The following is a 19,814-nucleotide window of genomic DNA, read 5'->3' as shown; positions in this document are numbered from 1 at the left end:
GAGTTAGGAGAATTGCTTGAACCTGGAAGGCAGAGGTTGCAGTGAGCGGAGATTGTGCCACTGCACTTCAGCCTGGGTGACAGAGATTTCGTCTCAAAAAAAGAAAAGTGAGACCGGGCGCGGTGGCTCACGCCTGTAATCCCAGCACTTCGGGAGGCCAAGGCGGGCAGATCACGAGGTCAGGAGATCGAGACCATCCTGGCTAACAAAATACAAAAAATTAGCTGGGCGTGGTGGTGGGCGCCTGTAGTCCCAGCTACCTGGGTGGCTGAGGCAGGAGAATGGCATGAACCCAGGAGGCAGAGCTTGTAGTGAGCTGAGACCGTGCCACTACACTCCAGCCTGGGCGACAGAGCAAGACTCTGTCTCAAAAAAAAAAAAAAAAAAAGTACTTGTTACTATGTTTAGAGTTATTATCACTACTGTTATTATTATTTTGAGACGGAGTCTCACTGTGTTGCCCAGGATGGAGTGCAGTGGTGCAATCTCAGCTCATTGTAACCTCCACCTCCTGGGTTCAAGTGATTCTTGTGCCTCAGCCTCCTGAGTAGCTTGGATTACAGGCATGGACCACCATGCCTGGCTAACTTTTGTATTTTTAGTAGAGACAGGGTTTTGCCATGTTGGGCAGGCTGGTCTCGAACTCCTGACTTCAAGAAGTGATCCACCTGCCTCGACCTCCCAAAGTGCTGGGATTATAGGCGTGAGCCACTGCACCTGGCCCATATTATCACTACTATTTTATTACTATCCACCTTGACTATTGCTGCAGCTTCCTTATTGGGCTTTTCACCACCAGTCTTGCTTCCTTTTTGTACTTCTTTTTCTAACTGCCCTTTGTACCCAGATCCCCACCACGATGACTTGTACCTCAATGCCAGCAGCTTCCTGGCCCTGATCAATGGGGAAAGAGACCATCCCAATGCCACAGGTGAGAATTCGGGCTCCTACCTGTGTTGCTTTTTCTGCTTCTTTGACTCCCTATGTCTCCCTCTCCAACCTATCCTGACCCCTGTGGCTGATTCAGCCTCTCTTCTTCCCATCCTACAGTATGGCGGAAGAACTTTCTTCGTGTGGGCCACCTGGTGCTGATTGGGGGCCCTGATGATGGTGTTATTACTCCCTGGCAGTCCAGGTAATAAGGGATTGTGTGGCCTGAAGATTGGCTAAAGACATCCCCCAACCCCAGTCAGTCTTTATCTCATGCCTAAAACTGGCCTGCTCCTTCCACCGTTCAGTTAGTGCGCCTCCCCCCATTTCATCATGTCACCCAAGACCAAAACCTGGGAGTCATATCCCAACCCCTTGTATCAAACCAGTCACTAAGTCCTGCTGACACTTCTCCTCTCCATCCCTATCACCCCCTTCCTCATTTTATAAAAGCTTTTAATTTTGAAATTCTTATAGATTCATAGGAAATTGCAAAGATAGTATAGAGAGGCCCTTCACCCAGCTTCCCCCAGTGGTTGCATCCTATGTAATTATAGCACAATATCAAAACCAGGAAATTCACATTGGTTCAATGTGTGTGTATAGTTCTATGCCATTTTATCACATTTCCTACCACCTCTTTATTTACCTGGACTATTATTATAACAGCCTCCAGCTTTGTCCCCTCCATCCTATTCCTTAGAAAAAAACCCATGACTCCATGGTACTTTGTGCTTTCCTGTGTTATAGGTCACCATGAGTGATCTGTAATGTCACCTGAGCTACTTGAATCACTCAAGAAATATTTATTCAACATTATGGGCTCAGGCTTGTTCTGGGCCCTGGGGATGCAGTGGTAAATAAAAGAGAAGTCCCTAATGTTACCTAGCTTATATTCTAGTTTGTAAGACAGCTGATACATATATACAAATATATATGTCAGGTAATAAGGCAGGGGAAAGGATTAGAGGATGACTGGGGCCTAGTTTCAATAGTGGTCGAAGTCCTCCTGGAAGAGTTGCCATTCAATTAGAGACTGAAGGAAGTGAAGGAGAGAGTTGTGCTCTGGGTGGAAGAACCCCCCAGGGAGAAAGTATGGCCCCCATGCCCGGCCTTGCCCGGCCAATATTTTTTTTTTTTTTTTTTTTGAGACGGAGTCTCGCTGTGTCCCCCAGGCTGGAGTGCAGTGGCACCATCTCGGCTCACTGCAAGCTCCGCCTCCCGGATTCACGCCATTCTCCTGCCTCAGCCTCCTGAGTAGCTGGGACTACAGGCGCCCACTACCGCGCCCGGCTAATTTTTTGTATTTTTAGTAGAGACGGTGTTTCACCGTGGTCTCGATCTCCTGACCTTGTGATCCGCCCGCCTCGGCCTCCCAAAGTGCTAGGATTACAGGCGTGAGCCACCGCGCCCGGCCAATATTTTTTAATTAAAAGATTTTAACTCCATCTGGCTGGGCGCGGTGGCTCACGCCTGTAATCCCAGCACTTTGGGAAGCCGAGGCGGGTGGATCACCTGAGGTCAGGAGTTTGAGAACAGCTGGGCAATGTGGAGAAGCCCCGTCTCTACTAAAAATACAAAAAGTAGCTGGGCATGGTGGCGCATGCCCGTAGTTCCAGCTACTCAGGAGGCTGAGGCAGGAGAATTGCTTGAAACTGGGAGGTGAAGGTTACAATGAGCCGAAAGGGTGCCACTGCACTCCAGCCTGGGGGACAAAGCAAGACTCCATCTCAAAAAAAAAAAAAAGAGAGATTTTAAGACCTTTTTGTTTTGAAATAATTTCATACTTGAGAAGTTTGCACCTGTAATCCTAGCACTTTGGGAGGCCAAGGTGTGAGCCCAGGGGTTTGAGACCAGCCTGGGCAACATGGCAAAACCCTGTCTTTACCTAAAATACAAAAATTAGCTGGGCGTGGTGGTGTGCCTTTGTAGTCCCAGCTACTCAGGAGCCTGAGGTGCGAGAATCGCTTGAGCCTGGGAGGTCAAGGCTGCAGTGAGCCGAGATCTTGCCATTGCACTCCAGCCTGGGTGACAAGAATAAGACCCTGTCTCAAAAAAAAAAAAAAAGTTACCAAAATAGCAAAAAGCAGACATGTATACTCCTCACCTACATTTCTCAAATGTTAACATTTTGTCATGTTTACATTAGTATCTTTTTTTCTCAATATATATACATTTATATATTTAAATGTTGTGTTTAAAAATAAACATAGATTCAAATTGCCTGAATATGCGCTCACAGATTATTCAAAATTTTCCAACTGTCCTTATAGAAAAAAAAAATATCCAGTGGAAGATCCTAATCAGGATCTTGAGTTGCATGATCCTGTCATGTCTCTTTAGTATCTTTTTTTTTTTTATTGAGTCTGAGTTTTGCTCTTGTTGCCCAGGCTGGAGTGCAATGGCACAATCTCGGGCCACTGCAACCTCCACCTCCCAGGTTCAAGTGATTCTCCTGCCTGAGCCTCCCGAGTAGCTGGGATTACAGGTGCCCGCCACCATGCCCAACTAATTTTATATTTTTAGTAGAGACAGGATTTCTCCATGTTGGCCAGGCTGGTCTCAAACTCCTGACCTCAGGTGATCCACCCTCCTCGGCCTCCCAAAGTGCTGGGATTACAGGCATGAGCCACCACACCCGGCCTTTTTTTTTTTTGTCTTGAGACAAAGTCTCACTCTGTCTCCCAGGCTGGAGTGCAGTGGCGCGATCTCAGCTCACTGCAACCTCTGTCTCCCAAGTTCAAGTGTGCCTCAGCCTCCCGAGTAGCTGGGATCACAGGCATACGCCACCACACCCAGCTAATTTTTGTATTTTTAGTAGAGATGGGGTTTTACCATGTTGGCCAGGCTGGTCTCGAACTGCTGACCTCAGGTGATCTGCCCACCTCGGTCTCCCAAAGTGCTGGGATTATAGGCATGAGCCACTGTACCAGGCCTCTTTAGTATCTTTTAATCTGGAATGGTTTTTAGTCTTTGTCCATGACATTAATATGACATTGATATTTTTGAAGCATACTGATCAGCTGTTGTGTAGAATTTCCCTCAGTGTGGGTTGGATATTTCCTCATGCTTAGGTAATCTTTTTTTTTTTTTTTTTGAGATGGAGTCTCACTCTGTCATCCAGGCAGGAGTGCAGTGGCGCGATCCCGGCTCACTGCAACCTCTGCCTCCCAGAATCAAGCAATTCTCCTGCCTCTGCCTCCCGAGTGACTGGGATTACAGGCGCCCGCCACCAGGCTCAGCTAATTCTGTATTTTTAGTAGAGACAGGGTTTCTCCACGTTGGCCAGGCTGGTCTCGAATTCCTGACCTCAGGTGATCCACCCTCCTCGGCCTCCCTAAGTGATGGGATTACAGGCTTGAACCACCACACCCAACTAATTTTGTATTTTTAGTAGAGATGGGGTTTCGCCATGTTGGCCAGGCTGGTCTTGAACTCCCGACCTCAGGTGATCCGCCGGCCTTGACCTCCCAAAGTGCTAGGATTACAGGTGTGAGCCATCTCGCCTGGCCAGTAATGCATTTTTGATGGGGTTTCTACAGAAGTGAGGTCATATCTTCAGTGTATCACCTCATGAGGTACCTATATCCAGTGAGATATTTTTGAGTGTCCTCCCTTGCTGCCTGTCTCCCCAGTAGGCCTTGGGTTCCTTTGGGACCTTGGCCCACCTTGATTTCTTCCTTTTTTTTTTCCTTTTTCCTTTCCTTTTTCTTTTCCTTTTTCCTTTCCTTTCCTTTTTGAGACGGGGGTCCCACTCTGTCACCCAGGCTGGAGTGCAGTGGCTTGATCTCAACTTACTGAGATCTCCACCTCCTGGGTTCAAGTAATTATCCTGCCTCAGCCTCTTGGGTAGCTGGGACTACAGGCACCTGCCACCATGCCCAGCTAATTTTTGTATTTTTAGTAGAGATGGGGTTTCACCATGTTGGACAGGCTGGTCTCGAACTCCTGGCCTCAGGTGATTTGCCTGCCTTGGCCTCCCAAAGTACTGCAATTACAGGCATGTGCCACTGCGCCTAGCCAGATTTTCTCCAGCTCTTCTTATAACTTCCCCACAAATCTCTTTGTAGCTTCTTTGGTTTCTATGATGCAAATGAGACGGTCCTGGAGATGGAGGAGCAACTGGTGAGCCCCCTGGGATTACTTCCCTTCCATCCACTGTCCCACCTTATTCCAGAGCCCTCTGTGTGACTCCCAAGCTGAAGGGTTCACCCTGTGGGGAGGAGGTCCAGGATCCCAGCAGTAACTCACTTTGTCTCTCCTTATGTCTCTCTTCCATGCTTCCATGCCCCTTCGACCACTTTGAAGGTTTATCTGCGGGATTCTTTTGGGTTGAAGACTCTATTGGCCCGGGGGGCCATAGTGAGGTGTCCGATGGCCGGGATCTCCCACACAGCCTGGCACTCCAACCGTACCCTTTATGAGACCTGCATTGAACCTTGGCTCTCCTGAGGATATATTCAGGGGTCCCCAGGAACTCCTCAGTCCAGAGACCAAGTGGTGGCCTTGGAAAGCAGATGTCAGGCTTTGGTGTGCCTGTGACCACCTCATTGCTCCCATATTATCCCCCACCAACCTGGCCTCCCAGAACCCCCTTCCTCTGCTCCTCCGTGAATGACAAGTCCAGGCCTCCCCTACCTCATGTCTTCTCATTTGGGGGATTGCTCCGTGCTCTCCCTTTCTCTCAAGGCCGAAGTTGGGAATTGAGAAACCATGTTTTTAACTTGTGGCTGCTTTTGCTGCTGCTGCTCCTCCGTATCTGGCTGTATGGGAGGAGAACCCACGCCTGCCCACCACAGGGGTCTCCTTCCAGGCCACTCAGGACATTTTTAGCTTCTCTTCTCCCCATGTTCCCTTTTTTCTCTGAAGTCCCCTGTCATCAGCCCTCCTGACCCCTAAGAGAGATGACCCATGAGAGTGGGGTTCTGAGGCTCCCCTATGGGGACAGTTCCATTTTTGAAGTGTCAGTGTTGGGGAATATCTGTGGCCTATGAGGCCCATCTCAGGTTTGGGGATCCCCCAGTCCCTATGATCAGTGTTGGAGTACCCCCCTGGGAGAGCCCAGTTTCTTTGAGGCCCCAGGCCCTCTTTTAACTACCCTTGAATGGGTGTAACCCCTGTATTTATGGAAATAAAGTTCCATTTCCTCAGTGTGATGTGGCTCATTTCCAGGTGGAGGGGACCTGGCTCCGCAAGGAGGGTGGGGACGGAGCCTGAGGCCTGGGTGCCCAGATGCCTGGTCTAGGGTGGGGACCCCCTTGGTGTTTCCGCTCTCTCTCAATGCCCATTCTTTGTGGGTTCCTGATTCTCTGTGGGTTCTTTCCTGCTGAAGACAATTATTTTCCTCTCCCAGTCCCCAAGACTGGGGGGTTAAGCTCAGGGCTCCAGTGGTTTGGGCCTCAGCCTCATGGGTGGAATGCGCCTGCCACCCCCAGGCTAGACGAGGGGGCAGAGGGTCAGTGTGGGCATTTTTTGTGCCCCTTTTGAGCTTTGTGGGCCAGAGCTGGGTGTAGGGCTGGACAATGAGCCTCCTCTTCCTTGAAAGAAGGAATTTTGGCTGAGACAATAGGGCCCTGTCTGCTCTGGCATGGGAGGTGGTGGCTGACTCAATTCTGCTCCCCCTAAGCCCTAACAAATGTCCTCAAGAGAGGGGGGCAGTTTTCCCCTTGGTGCCCTGGGCTGCCCCCCTGCCCCTTTGTGACGACTTGCCCTTCTAGCTTTCCTCAGCTGATCTTGCTTTTTCTCCCATAACCTGACCTGCTTTGTTCCCTGCAGCTGTTTCTCTGCCCCCTAACTCTCCCCTAGTCTGTGTCGGGTTGAAGGGGGTACTGGTGGTGTTACAGAGCTCGTAGCTTCTGATCTGGGGAGTCCAGAAATAGGGGCCTCAGAGGGTTGGAAAGATACTTCTAGGGAGCCCTTTGCTGGGGCGGGGATGAGGGTGGTGGGACTTGACCCTACTGAGCTGACCCTGCTGGAGCTAAGGAGGAGGCTTGTGGGAGGGGGCAGGAATGGGAGGACTCTCTGGCCCAGCCCCTCCTCTCCTTCTTAGCCTGCCAGGCCCACCCACCAGTCTGAGCTGCTTCTGCTGAGGCTGGTCTGCCTGAAGCCTCCCAGGAGAAAGGAGAAGCCAGGTGGGAATGGAGAGAGCGAGGAAGGCAGGTGGGGAGAGAATTTCAATGGGGAGAGTGGGGTTTACTCAGAGACTTAGGGTGGGCGTGAGTTGAGGGGTGTTTTGTTGGAGCAAGGGATGTGCATTTAGGGCATACGTGATGGTGTGGGTGTGTGAGGGGAGTAGCAGTGTGTGAAAGGTGTGGAGTTTCCAGGTGCTTGGTTTATGTGTATGGTGTGAGGGTATATAGGTAGGGTTTTTTGTTTTTTTGTTTTTTTTTTTTGAGACAGAGTTTTGCTCTGTCACCCAGGCTAGAGTGCAGTGGCACGATCTTGGTTCACTGCAACCTCTGCCTCCCCGGTTCAAGTGATTCTCCTGCCTCAGCCTCCCAAGTAGCTGGGATTACAGGCACCCAACACCACGCCCAGCTAATTTTTTGTATTTTTAGTAGAGATGGGGTTTCACCATTTTGGCCAGGCTGATCTCGAACTCCTGACCTTGTGATCCACCCGTCTCTGCCTCCCAAAGTGCTGGGATTACAGGCATGAGCCACCATGCCCGGTCAGCGAGGGTTTTGAAGGTATGAAGTTATAAGAGGGCATGTTAAAGACAGAAGGGTCGGCTGTGCATGGTGGCTCACACCTGTAATCCCAGCACTTTGGGAGGCTGAGGCGGGCAGATCACCTGAGGTCGGGAGTTCAAGACCAGCATGACCAACATGGAGAAACCCTGTCTCTACTAAAGAAAACAACAACAACAAAAAAAAAAACAAAATAAAACAGGCCGGGCATGGTGGCTCACGCCTGTAATCCCAGCACTTTGGGAGGCTGAAGTGGGCGGATCACAAGGTCAGGAGATTGAAACCATCCTGGCTAACATGGTGAAACCCTGTCTCTACTAAAAATAATAATAATAAAAAAAGCCGGGCGCGGTGGCAGGCACCTGTAGTCCCAGCTACTCGGGAGGCTGAGGCAGGAGAGTGGCATAAACGCAGGAGGTGGAGCTTGCAGTGAGCCTAGATCATGCCACTGCCCTCCAGCCTGGGCGACAGAGCAAGACCTGTCTCAAAAAACAAAACAAAACAAAACAAAACAAAAAATTAGCCAGGCGTGGTGGTGCATGCCTGTAAACCCAGATACTTGGGAGGCTGAGGCAGGTGAATCACTTGAACCTGGGAGGCAGAGGTTGCGGTGAGCTGAGATCGTGCCATTGCACTCCAGCCTGGGCACTAAGAGTGAAACTCCTTAAAAAAAAAAAAAAAAAAAGGAGGGTCATAAGGGGAGGGTTGACTGTGTGTCCCTCCAGGTTGTGCAGAGGGGATGAGAAGTAGGTTAGAGGGGAGGTGGAGGGAGTGTGCTGGGATGTGAGCTTTTATGATGCTGAATGGATCATGATATGCTAAGGATAGGATAGCACTGGGTTGTACACACAGGTGTAAGCAATTCTGGTGGCTAATATGTAACAGTGAATGTCCTGACTCCCTTAGAGGGCACCTGCAGAGTGCCCTTGGAGGGACTAGTGCTGGAGAAATTAATAGGAGAGAGGACGGACATCCATTAACCTTTTCTTGCCTGCAGCCTGTAGGGTCCAGCGTCAAAGAGAATCATGGGGTCCAGGGCTGAGCTGTGGACTCTCTTAGGCGGATTCTCCTTCCTCCTGCTACTGATATCAGGCGAGGGGGCCAAGGGTGGATTCCTCAGAGAGAGGTGACAACAGAGGGGGTGGGACCCGGGTGAGCTCTTCTCGGGAGCCTTCTGTTGGGGATGGGGCTTGACAGGAGGCAAAACTTAACTGGAAGTTTAGAATGGGGGTGAGAGGCTGTCATCTGGAGGGGGAGCGGGGCCTCAGTAGCCTCTTGAGGGAAGTGGGACTCCTGGCTCCCCAGGGCCTGGCCTACTCAATCTCTCCCACCTCATCCTCTGGCATGGACGCAGTCAGGGAGTCTGCTCCAAGCAGACACTGGTGGTCCCGCTCCGCTATAACGAGTCCTACAGCCAACCAGTGTACAAGCCCTACCTGACCTTGTGCGCTGGGAGGCGCATCTGCAGCACTTACAGGTGAGGGATGGGGAGATGGGACCCCAAGAACCCCGACCAGGACCCGTACTCAGGGTCCTGAGCCAGGCGCTGTGTTCCAGGACCACGTACCGCGTTACGTGGCGGGAGGTGAGGCGGGAGGTGCAGCAGACCCATGCAGTGTGCTGCCAGGGCTGGAAGAAGCGGCACCCGGGGGCACTCACCTGTGAAGGTGAGGCTGAGTCTTCCAGGCCTTGCGGGGAGGCGCGCCCCACGGAGCTGGGGAGCTGGGTCATCGGTTAGAGACTGAACCCCACTTCTCTGTCTGCAGCCATCTGCGCCAAGCCGTGCCAGAATGGAGGCGTCTGCGTTAGGCCTGACCAGTGCGAGTGCGCCCCCGGCTGGGGAGGGAAGCACTGTCATGTGGGTGAGTCAGCTTGTCCTCCCCACCTACCCTGGCGCTTTCCCCCGCCCCCTCTCTCAGCCCCTTCCTCTTTTCGGTAACTAGACGTGGATGAATGTAGGACCGGCATCACCCTCTGCTCGCACCGTTGTCTTAACACCGCAGGCAGCTTCACCTGCGGCTGCCCGCACGACCTAGTGCTAGGCCTGGACGGGCGCACCTGCACGGAGGGGTCCCCAGAACCCCCAACCAGTGCCAGCATACTCAGCGTGGCCGGTGAGCGGGCAGGAATACAGGCCACCGGGGGAACCCGGGACAGGCGTCCAGGCTTGGCAGTGGTTATGTTCTTGGTCTTCTTTGTCCCTAGTTCGGGAGGCGGAAAAAGACGAGCGCGCTCTGAAGCGGGAGATTCGTGAGCTGCGAGGGCGCCTGGAGCGGCTGGAGCAGGTAAGCTAAGCCTGCTGGGTGGGGCGAGGCCAGACGTCACTATCCATACCCTGAGGCATCTCTTCCTTTGTAGTGGGCCAGTCAGGCTGGGGCCTGGGTCCGAGCGGTGCTGCCCATGCCGCCTGAAGAGCTGCAGCCAGAACAGGTGGCTGAGCTGTGGGGCCGGGGTGACCGGATCGAATCTCTCAGCGACCAGGTGCTGCTGCTGGAGGAGAGGCTAGGTGCCTGTGAGTCCTCACGCTCCTCCCGCCTTGACTTCTATTCCCCAACCTTCCCCAAGACCCCTCCCCATTCAAGCACGCCCTCTTTTCTCCAAGCCCCCTCTCCAACATTCACTGTCCTCATGCTTCTCCACTTCACCATCGTTCTCTTCTGAAATCCTGTCCCCAGCCCAATAGTTTCACTTACTGTTTGGTGAGAGTGGCAGTGTAGTCCACTCCAGGCTGACCACAGCCACTGTGTCTGCCATGTCATTAACCAGGCTCCTGTGAGGACAACAGCCTGGGCCCTGGCCTCAGTCATCGATAAGAAGCCTCTACAGCACCCCTAATTTATACAGAAGCCAGACCCACTAATCCTCTGGGATTGGCCGACTGTGAGCTGCAGATAAGGCTATCAACCACCAAAGAGCAATGAACAATGGAAACTTCAGAGAGCTGAAGAAAGGGGGAGGCCTGTGTTCTGGGCCCACCCCTGAGTCTTCTGGCTGGGGGCAGGTTGCCTGGGCAAGAACTGCTTCTTCGATTCCTTAACAAATGCAACCACCAAGCACCCAGATCTTTCTCTCTCTCTCTTTATTTTCAGTTTTTTGCTGTTATCCAGATAATTAATAAAAACCAACCACGCAAAACTGGGTCCCACCCTCTCCTTTTGCTCCCAGCCTACCTCCCCAGTTGTGGGAACAGGTCTGGAGCGAGAGGCAGGGAATGGCTAATGCCACCGGGAAGAAATGAAAACTGGCTCAGAGAGGGGGAAGCCTCAACAGAAAAAGAAATAAATTAAAAGCCCTCCTATCCCCTCCAGCCAGGGTTTGTTCCTTTCCCCAACTCCCCAGGGGGCAGAAGTGAGCGCAGCACCCGATGTCTGCTTCTTCCCCTTGTGTCTGGTGAAATGGTGCAGCAGGGCTGCAGGGGGCTGAGTGGGGTCAGGTCCACTGAAGAACTGTACCATGGGGACAAAGAAAACCAGAAATGTGGAGACTGAACTGGTATCCCAGAGAGTACACAACCCTGGGCATCTGGGCAAGGGCAGGCATGAGACCTCTGAATTAGAAGGGTCCAGCCCCCACTGACGGGAGGCTACACTGGGAGGGAAGGTGAAGGTGCTGAGGAAAGCTCCCAGGATGAGCCTGGGAGGACTGCTCCAGGTATCAGCTTCCAGCCACAGGGCGAGAAGTCCTCCTCACATGGATGAGTCCATTGAATCCATGGACTTTGGGGTGGGGGAGAATTGTTCCACAGAATGGATGAGTCCACTGGCCAATGTGGAGTAGAGGGGGAGAGAAGACCACACAGGAAGAGACTCCACTGGGGATGGAATGTTCCCCACCCTTGTGTAGGCTGAGTCACTGGAGATGAGGGGGAGGCAACTGTCCCACAGACAAAACAGTAGGAGGTGGGAGTCAAGAGTGGAGACTGCACGGAGGCAGGAGTCCATGGATGGGGCCAAGAGGGGGCAGGAGTGGCGCTGTATCCACATTCACTTCAGAAGTTGAAGATTCCAAAGAGGAGAATAAGTGGGGAGAGGGGAGACAAGGAAGAAGGTTTGGCCCTGCTTCAGGGCCCACTGGGTGGGTAGGTGTGGGGAAGAAGATGGGGACAGATGGGAGGAGAGCTCAGAGCCAGGGTTCACCCACCCCCGCCAGGCTTCTTCAGATAGTCACCACCACCCCGGCCATCGGTGGAGATTTCCCGGAAAACAGTGAGCATGGAGTGCCGGACTCTGTCAGCCAGAGCTGGGACGTCATCTGGTGTCAGCCCTTCTGTGGGCACTGGGGGCAGCACCCGCACCTGACATTGTCCTGGGGCAAGGGGAGCACCATCATGGCCTGTCCACCCAGGTCTTTGCCCACAGGTGGGGCCCAGCTTCTGAGGGATACTCTTCCTCAACCTTTCAGTTCTCTTCCCCCAACCCTGGACAACCATCCCTGGGCTTGCCAGCTGCCACTTCTGAGGCCCTTCTAAACAAAGCCTTCTCCAATTCCCAGTCCAGACATCTCCTCAGCACTCCTCCAGCCCCCCTCCTCTGGGTTTGGCATTTACTGCTGAATGAGTGTTATTCATTACAGCTTTGTGCACACAGGCCTTATCTTTCCTGCTAGATTAGTAACAGCCTCTCTTGGTGGGACCAAGTGCTACCCACCTGGCAGGGTATGGTGGTGCTTGGTAAAGACTTATTGGCTGCTGTGGGTTAAACTAGATGACCGTGTGGACATCTCATGGCTCTGACACTGAATGATCCCCCTGCCTCACAGGGATGTCCTCCCAGCCTCTCTGGACACACCCGACCCCAGAACTGCTCAAAGCCCTCACCCGAGGTGAAGCGGCGCTCCTTCTTGCAGTAGAAGTCTTGGTAGGAGGACATGACTATGGGGACAATGGGAACCTGGGGAAGGGGTAAAGCAGGTCAGTCCACAGCTCTCTTCTGAGACTCCTACAATAAGCCCCTGCCCAGAGATGAGGGAATGGTGGGGGTGGGCAGCTGAGTAGCAGAACAGGGAGCAGTAGTCACCTGGGCCTGCACTGCAAGATGGAAGGCGCCACGTTTGAAGGGCAGCATGGAGCCGTTGTGGTTTCTCGTTCCCTCAGGAAACACCCAGACCCTCACCTGGGGGAGAAAGAAAGTCAAGGAAGACAAACACATATGGAGGAGTCAGAGTAGGCGTGATGTTATAATGGGACCTCTGAGGCCCATTGGCCCTGCATATCAGTTTATTTACAACTATTCTACTTTCTATCCCTCCAATCCCCCATTTCCCCAGGATGACTCACGTCCTGGGTGAGCAGGGTCTGGGCGACCTCAGACATGACACTGATGGCATCCCCCGTGCGCTTCCGGTCGATGAAGATGACTCCTGCCAGCCAGCAGGCCAGCCCGGCAGAGCCAGCCCACAGTAGCTCACGCTTGGCAATGGGCACACAGCGGCCTGGCAGCACTTCCATCATCCCTTGGGCAGGGTGGGGGTGGGTGAGGATTGGGGTGGAGGCAGTGTCACAGAAAGCAACCCACCTCACCCAGATCATCACCCACTCTGGTAGGGACTGGAGGTGAAGGAGGAGACTAGGCAGGGGGAGCCCCAAGTGAAGGAAAGGGTGACCAAAGGTGTATGTACCCAGCTTATGAGGGCAGTTCTACCCAGGGAATGAAGGCCTGAGCGGGAGACAAGGGGGCAATGTCCCAGAGGAAGGAGAATTAAGGATCTCAAGGAGAAGATATTCTAGGGAAGGTTCCAGGAGGGGAGGCATGACTGGGGGAGGTGTGCCCTGTGGTGGGGTCTCACCAAGCAGATCGAGGGAGCTCTGGTGGTTGGAGACAACAACATAGGGCTGTGAGGGAGGGAAGTGGTGAGCCCCTCGCACCTCCACTCGGATCCCGTACAGGTATTTGATGTGGAGCAGCATTAGACGCAAGATCCTGTGGGGTCACGGCAAGGGGTCCCAGTGGGATCCATTGATGTCCATCTGCATGCCTCAGCTCCCCCCAACCCTATTGTCTTTCTGACCACCTTTGCAGTCCTCTCCCCATTCCCTGTCTCTGGTCTCTCTCAGTCTTTTCTACACACACCATGCCCCCTTCCCCCAATCCACTACTCGCTTTGTACCCTTAGGTTCCCTCATTGCCCAAGACCCCTTGCCCCTCACTTCATGTTCTCAACGTTGCGTCCTCGCACGGCACACACAGGGATGGCGAGCACAGCCAGGAAGAGGATCCAGCCATTGTAGAAGGCCATCTTGAAGAAGTACTTGGCACTGGGGCTGCAGAACCACAGGGTGGGCAGCAGGAAGAGCAGCAGCAGGAAGAGCAGCAGCAGCAGCATCCATGCCCCTGGCCACAACTCCATTCTGGCCACCTGCAGGGGATGGGGCAAGAGACAATCAGCCTGGTTTCTGGAGGCCAGTGGGGTAGGCAAGGCACAGAAGGCAGGGTTGGGGACTGGTGCTATGAGGACAAGGGCCAGAGAAACAAGCTGGGGCAGGGTTCCCATTGAAACCTTCCCAGGAAGCCTCTCTAGGATGAGGGTGGTGGAGATAGAGCTCAAGACTGCTCTCCCATTCCTCTTCCTGAAGGCTCCAGATATATTCAGACAAGAGACACAAGACATGGACATCTACACCTCACAGATACCTGACAATAAATGACAATAAGAATGATAGTAACACTTGTAGCTGGTAAGGGTCTTATAATGGTCTATACTTGTGCCGTCCAAGAAAGTAGCCACCACCTACATGTGGCTACTGAGCACTTGAAATGCAGCTAGTCTGAACTGAGGTGTGCTGGAAATGTAAAATACACATCATATTTCAAAGACTGAATAAAAAACAAAATGTAACATATCCCATTATTAATCTTTTATACTGACTACATTTTGAAATTATAATCTTGGGCCAGGCGCAGTGGCTCACGCCTGTAATCCCAGCACTTTGGGAGGCCGAGGCGGGTGGATCACAAGGTCAGGAGTTCAGGACCAGCCTGAACAACATGGTGAAACCCCGTCTCTACTAAAAATACAAAAATTAGCCGGGCCTGTTGGCACATGCCTGTAATCCCAGCTACTTGGGAGGCTGAGGCAGGAGAATTGCTTGAACCCAGGAGGTGGAGGTTGCAGTGAGCCCAGATCACACCACTGCACTCCAGCCTGGACAACAGAGTAAGACTCTGTCCTAAAAAAAAAAAAAAAAAAAAAGAGAGAGAGAGAAAAGAAATTATAATCTTTTAGATGTATCAGATTCAAGAAAATATATTACTAAAATTAATTTCACTTTTTGCCTTGTAAAAATGTGGCTACCATAAAAAAATTACGTATGTGGCTTGCATTATATTTCTGTAGAACAGCACTGGTCTATATATTAAGTTAAACTCTTAAAATGACCCATACAATAGTCTAGAAAGTACTATTATTATTTACATTTTATAGGAAATAGGCCCAGAAAGGCTAAATAACTTACCTGAGATCATACAGCTCCTGAGTTAAATCTAAGCCGCCTGTGTTCCTAACCACTCGGTTATGCTGACACTGGTATGTACTGCATATACATATACGAACACAGCACACAGCATATATGGTGACTGTGACAGAACACCCACAGCCATATACCCAGGGGCCAAATGGCAAGATTAAAAGTTCATGTCACTAATGCCAACACACAGTCATACAAAGACTAACATGTTCACACACAGACACAAATTTATAATTACACCCAGTGACAGATAAAATAATGTGAATGCGTAACTAGTAACTAGAAAAATCCCTCTCCACCCAGGCAGCTCCCCCATTCCTAGGTAGACTTATGGACATACCTGGAATAGTTACAAAGACCAATCCTACCTCCACACAGGCAAATGAATCCAACCACCCTTTCCCTTCCTTCTAGTGACACTGCGTGGGCAGGTACAGTGTGTAAGGCCTCACCAAGTGAAAAATGGAGGGCAGGGAGTAAAGGGGACATAACAGCACTTGCCCTGGGAGAGGAAAGGGCTCAAGAGGAAGAGGGGCAGGACACAGAACCTGTGTTCTAGGTTCTTCCTCCTTCCTCCACTCTGCCCCACTGTTGGGGGCAGGGTAACAATTCACAAAAAGGGTGTACAGGCAAATACCTGTCATTCCTACTGAGGCCACAGGCACTGTCTTCCCATGACGGGAAGGGCTATGCTCAAAGGTAAGCCTATTGCCAAGCAAGAAGGTAACAGGCAATAGAGGAAACAGGAGACCCTGTCAGTTGGAATACTGTAGGCTTTCTGAGCTGCTCCATCCCACTGCCCCTACAAGTTCAGAACAGCATCATTTCTCCCCTGAACTATGTGGAGTAGGCTCCTAACCCCCTCCAATCCATCTTCCACGTAGCAACCACAGAGATTTTTCTGTTAATACAAATTTTTCTGAAACGCAGAGCATTTCCCTGTCTTGCCTAAAGGTTCTTCTTGACAAGTTGACTTCTGCTTACATCTTCGACCACATCCTCACAAAACTCTTTTTGTTCCAGTCAAACTGATTCACTTCAGTTCCTCAGACACCATGATCTTTCACGCTTCTGCACCTTGAACATGCTGTTCCCTTTGACTGGAATGCCCGGATCTTTTCCTGCCTCACACAGCTCAGTGTCACCTTTCGGAGGGCTGCCTGAACCCCTCCAGGCCTGTGCTTTCATTACACTTTTATCTTGACCAGTGGGTCTTGAAGTGTAGAAATGCAAATTATTAGACTTCACCCCAGATCTACTGAATCAGAAATTCTGGGCATTAGGTCCAGCAATCTATTTTTCTTTTTCTCACTCAGACTGGTTTTGAACTTCTGGGCTCAGGTGATCCTCCTGCCTCAGCCTTCCAAACTGTTGGGATTACAGGTGTGAGCCATCATGGCTGGTTAGCAATCTGTATTTTAACAAGCCCTCTGGTGAGTCTGATGTGCGCTTGAATTTAAGAACCACTGATCTTGACAACACACTATGTGTTGACTGGCATTTTTGTTTCCCTCCTTAGGCTGTAAGCAGCTTAAGGACAGGGACTCTGTCTTATCTCCAATACCAGGACAATAGGAGATGGAGTAGGTGCTCAACAAACACTTGCTGAACAGATTCTAAGGCTATATACACACCCACAGAGCCACAACTAATGACAGAGATGGCAGTTCTGATCACAAATTAGATAGTTACCCTCTTGAGTAGTACTGACTACTAAAAGAAAAGTCACTGAGAAAGTAACGAACACATGAAGCCTAATGGTAACCGACTCTGAATAGATACATGCAATACATGGCCATAATGAAGGCAGAGTAACAATAATCAAGAAGAGGTCATGTCACAAGAGAAATGCACAGAATGGGATTAACATGCCACAGGGAAAGATGCTGCTCTCATCAAATGTGTGCCAACAGTGAAAAGAATGGAAGATAATGTCCATAAATACCAACGATGGGGTTCACAGCAGGATTGACCCTGTGACATGCATTGATCTCATGGACACAGACTGTACACAGTCACTGGAAAGATAATGTTTGTGTAGAGAGGTATGGGCCAGGGAGGTCACCAAGGTAAGGCATGCAGGGATGGTTCTTTGCAGACCTGGAGACCCAGTTACCTTCTTCTCTAACACTTGATATTAAGTGACCCTCTTCAGAGAACAAAAGTCCAAGGATTTAGAAATGCAATGGAGGGCCAAATTTAATGAGCGTACGGTTCATAAAATACACTGATGATAAATTTATAACACACATTCTATGGTCCTGTTACATCAGTGTATTGTGCAAAGGGGCATACACATGTGTTCTGTGAACTGTGACTGGGAAAACACAGCAAACGGGCCAACTGAGTCAGACATGAGTGTGTAGGCTATTCAGCCAAGCCATGGGATCCCACACATGAAGACTACTGCAAATGGTAGGACCACAGACATGTCAGCCAAAGTAAAATAAGGTATATAACCTTCACATGCTGAAATAAACATGCCAAAACATAAAACGTGCGAGTAACAGGAAACTATAAAACAGGTGCAATATAAGAAAACTCACACACATGCGGTACTTGAACATGTCAAAACTGGATGTGAGACGTGGACACAAGAACGGAGAATGGGCAATTCTGATGGAAAATAACACACCATTTCTACACAGCCTATGGAGAGCATTGGGACAACCTAGTTGCACACAAGCCATTAAACATGTCAAAGGCACACAGACTCAATGTAGAAAACATGGCTCCCATAAGGCATTTGTGTGTAAGGGTCCAGCAGTGTGGAAGGCCACTGAGAAACAAGAGGTCCTGTGCCTAGATGGAAACAGAGGGGCCTAAGGGTATATTCCTAAGAGGCAAATTCTGCTGGCCGCCTCCCCTCATGACCCCCGCAAGAGTCATGTGGGGTCAAAGGGCAAGAAAAGGAATTGGGGAAGGTGTAGGGAATTCCCTCTCCAGGATTCCCTGTGCACACTCCCAGTCCCAAATTCACAAGGGTTTCCATTTCTCCCCCTCCCGTGTCTCTTCCATCCTTCCTCCCTCTCAGGTCCCCTCTCCTATCCCCAGCAACCCTCTTCCCAGTCAGCCCCTCTCCTTTCCCCAGCAACCATCTCCCCCAGTCGGCCCTCCCAGACCCAATCTCTCCCCTTCCCCTCATCCTAGTCGCTTTCAGCACCCTCTTCCCTCCTCCTCCCATCCCTTTCCCGCCCACACCTCAGTGGGGTGGGGGGCCTGGGGGGCTGGCCCCCTCCCCAGCCAGGCTGCGGCAGCGGTGGTGGCGGATGGCTGTGTCTCTGCCTCTGTCGGGGTGTCGGTGCCAAGGGGGCGACGGGATTTGGGGGTGTCCTAGCCCCGGCCGATGGAGGGGAGGTGGGAGTGGGAGGTTGGGCCCATAGCGGTAGGAATGGTGGGGGGTTGTCCCCCCAGCACCCTCCCTCCCTCCCTCCCTTTCTGCTGTCTTTCTGAGGGCTGGGGCTTCTGCTGCCGCTATTCCCCCCCTACCCCTCCCCAACGCCTGCTGGTTTCCGGGGCCGGCCAGGAAGTGGAGGGCGGTGATGGGCAGCCTGTTTTGCCAATCGTCTCCCAGAAACTCAGGCATCTCCTCCCCACGTCTACCAGTGTACTCTTGGGAGCCCCGCCCCAGGAGGGCTCAGGCGGGCCCTCCCTCTGCCTTTGCTCCCATCTCTGGCTCCAGCTGCATCTTTTTATTCTCTAACTCCCTTTGAGTTCTGGATCCCCTGGTGCTATATTTCTCCTTCGGCACATTCCTTCCTTTATTCTCCATCAGCTCTCTTTTAACTGCCACTTTTACTTGGTCTCTTTTTTTCTCAACTCCGGTTATCTGCTGCTTATTCCCCGCAACTATTCTTAAGGACCCCTCTTCCCGTTCCCCTTTCAATTCTAAGCATTTATCAAACACCTACCTACCATATGACAAGCATTAAGTTCACCTCTCTTATTTTTCTCTCCAGGACTCCATCTCACCCCATCTCACTCTCCAGTCCTCTGGTCTGGTTTCCTTTGCCCTTTGTCCCTCACTATCTCCCAGCTGTCCAGCTCCCCCCTCCACCTGCCTTCTCTGACCTTTAAAGAGATCTCTTTGGCCTCATCCCTGAACCTTTCCTTTTCCATGCTCTTTTCCTTCTGTACTTTTTCTTTCCTACTTCCTTCCTATCAGTCTCCTTACTTCCCCAAGCTGAGACAACCCCTTCTCACAACATACAATATGGGTACATCTTTTCTTCCAATGGAAATTGGGCGTCAGGAGTGCTTTCTAGAAAAAGACAAAGTGAGGAAGAATGCCGATTCCTCTGGATGAGGATGCCTCCTTAATTTGGTAGCCATGTATCTAGTTTTCCACCCCCTCTTCTCTTCCTCCACTCCCATTATCACTTTACTAGGATCATTCCATCACTTCACTCTCCTTCATTTCCACCTTTCCCTCTCAATATCTTAAACCTCCAGTTTCCTGAATCCTCATCTGCCCCAGTCCTTCTTTACGCAACTGCTAACTTCTCATCTTTCCTTACTTTTGAGTCACATGGGATCTTTTATCAAGGTCCCGCCTCTAGCCACACCTTTACCCTGCATGAGTTTACATGCCCTCGGGAAGAGGATTGGTAGTGGGAAGACTGTTACCTAGTTCTGCTCCTTTGGACACAGTGAGGGTCAATGATTGTAGGAAAGGCCCAAACTCTCCGGGGTCCAACCCTGGAGGAAGACCCTATTTCTGATGGGCAAATTAT

General features: G+C 51.3%; 3 protein-coding genes across 17 annotated transcripts in view; 2 read left to right on the top strand and 1 right to left on the bottom strand.

Annotated features, from left to right (window-relative positions):
- The window catches only part of PPT2 (palmitoyl-protein thioesterase 2), a 15,229-nt gene extending 8,140 nt beyond the window's left edge, over positions 1-7,089 (top strand). For 5 of the 7 annotated variants that reach the window (XM_078000408.1, XM_028847694.2, XM_015136044.3 and 2 more), the window contains 4 exons: positions 848-931; positions 1,051-1,135; positions 5,001-5,055; positions 5,239-6,080. In XM_078000408.1, coding sequence (XP_077856534.1) covers positions 848-931; positions 1,051-1,135; positions 5,001-5,055; positions 5,239-5,382 — 368 coding nt within the window. In that variant the 3' untranslated portion in view covers positions 5,383-6,080. Of the gene's footprint in view, positions 1-847; positions 954-1,027; positions 1,136-5,000; positions 5,056-5,238; positions 6,081-6,979 lie in introns of those variants that run through there. The other 2 variants (XM_078000407.1, XM_078000410.1) reach the window with 2 other exon arrangements.
- EGFL8 (EGF like domain multiple 8) lies at positions 6,996-11,931 on the top strand. 5 transcript variants are annotated; one of them, XM_028846854.2, is made up of 9 exons: positions 6,996-7,061; positions 8,617-8,745; positions 8,974-9,096; positions 9,177-9,286; positions 9,386-9,481; positions 9,623-9,733; positions 9,825-9,904; positions 9,978-10,131; positions 10,386-10,754. In XM_028846854.2, exons 2-9 carry the CDS (start codon positions 8,645-8,647, stop codon positions 10,430-10,432), a joined length of 822 nt encoding a protein of 273 aa, XP_028702687.2. In that variant the 5' UTR covers positions 6,996-7,061; positions 8,617-8,644; the 3' UTR covers positions 10,433-10,754.
- AGPAT1 (1-acylglycerol-3-phosphate O-acyltransferase 1) lies at positions 10,680-19,814 on the bottom strand. 5 transcript variants are annotated; one of them, NM_001194646.1, is made up of 8 exons: positions 19,708-19,814; positions 18,283-18,368; positions 13,765-13,973; positions 13,404-13,537; positions 12,895-13,070; positions 12,635-12,730; positions 12,436-12,508; positions 10,680-11,924 (listed from the first exon to the last, which is right to left on the bottom strand). In NM_001194646.1, the coding sequence occupies exons 3-8, from the start codon at positions 13,962-13,964 to the stop codon at positions 11,752-11,754; spliced, it is 852 nt and encodes a 283-aa protein (NP_001181575.1). In that variant the 5' UTR covers positions 13,965-13,973; positions 18,283-18,368; positions 19,708-19,814; the 3' UTR covers positions 10,680-11,751. The 5 variants fall into 5 exon arrangements, with proteins under 5 accessions (NP_001181575.1, XP_077855066.1, XP_077855067.1 ...); XM_077998940.1 differs by lacking the exons at positions 18,283-18,368; positions 19,708-19,814 and adding an exon at positions 18,997-19,603 and having other exon boundaries at positions 10,682-11,065; positions 11,760-11,924; XM_077998941.1 differs by lacking the exons at positions 18,283-18,368; positions 19,708-19,814 and adding an exon at positions 18,993-19,602 and having other exon boundaries at positions 10,682-11,065; positions 11,760-11,924.

This window comes from Macaca mulatta, chromosome 4 (assembly GCF_049350105.2).
Source record: "Macaca mulatta isolate MMU2019108-1 chromosome 4, T2T-MMU8v2.0, whole genome shotgun sequence".
Lineage (NCBI taxonomy): Eukaryota > Metazoa > Chordata > Mammalia > Primates > Cercopithecidae > Macaca > Macaca mulatta.
The sequence above is the reverse complement of the archived record's forward strand: the minus strand, read 5'-3'. Positions and strand labels throughout refer to the sequence as shown.

What these genes read in the sequence shown, in the direction of transcription:
- EGFL8 (XM_001114431.5), top strand. Translation starts at nt 8,645, where the DNA reads ATGGGGTCCAGGGCTGAGCTGTGGACTCTCTTAGGCGGATTCTCCTTC. An exon ending in AGGGAAGCACTGTCATGTGG is followed by an intron (nt 9,482 to 9,562) that starts GTGAGTCAGCTT and finishes TTCGGTAACTAG; the next exon opens with ACGTGGATGAATGTAGGACC. An exon ending in CAGCATACTCAGCGTGGCCG is followed by an intron (nt 9,734 to 9,824) that starts GTGAGCGGGCAG and finishes CTTTGTCCCTAG; the next exon opens with TTCGGGAGGCGGAAAAAGAC.
- AGPAT1 (XM_077998940.1), bottom strand. An exon ending in GAGCTCCCTCGATCTGCTTG is followed by an intron (nt 13,071 to 13,403) that starts GTGAGACCCCAC and finishes ACCCTGCCCAAG; the next exon opens with GGATGATGGAAGTGCTGCCA. An exon ending in GGAGCGCCGCTTCACCTCGG is followed by an intron (nt 11,925 to 12,435) that starts GTGAGGGCTTTG and finishes CCCTTGCCCCAG; the next exon opens with GACAATGTCAGGTGCGGGTG.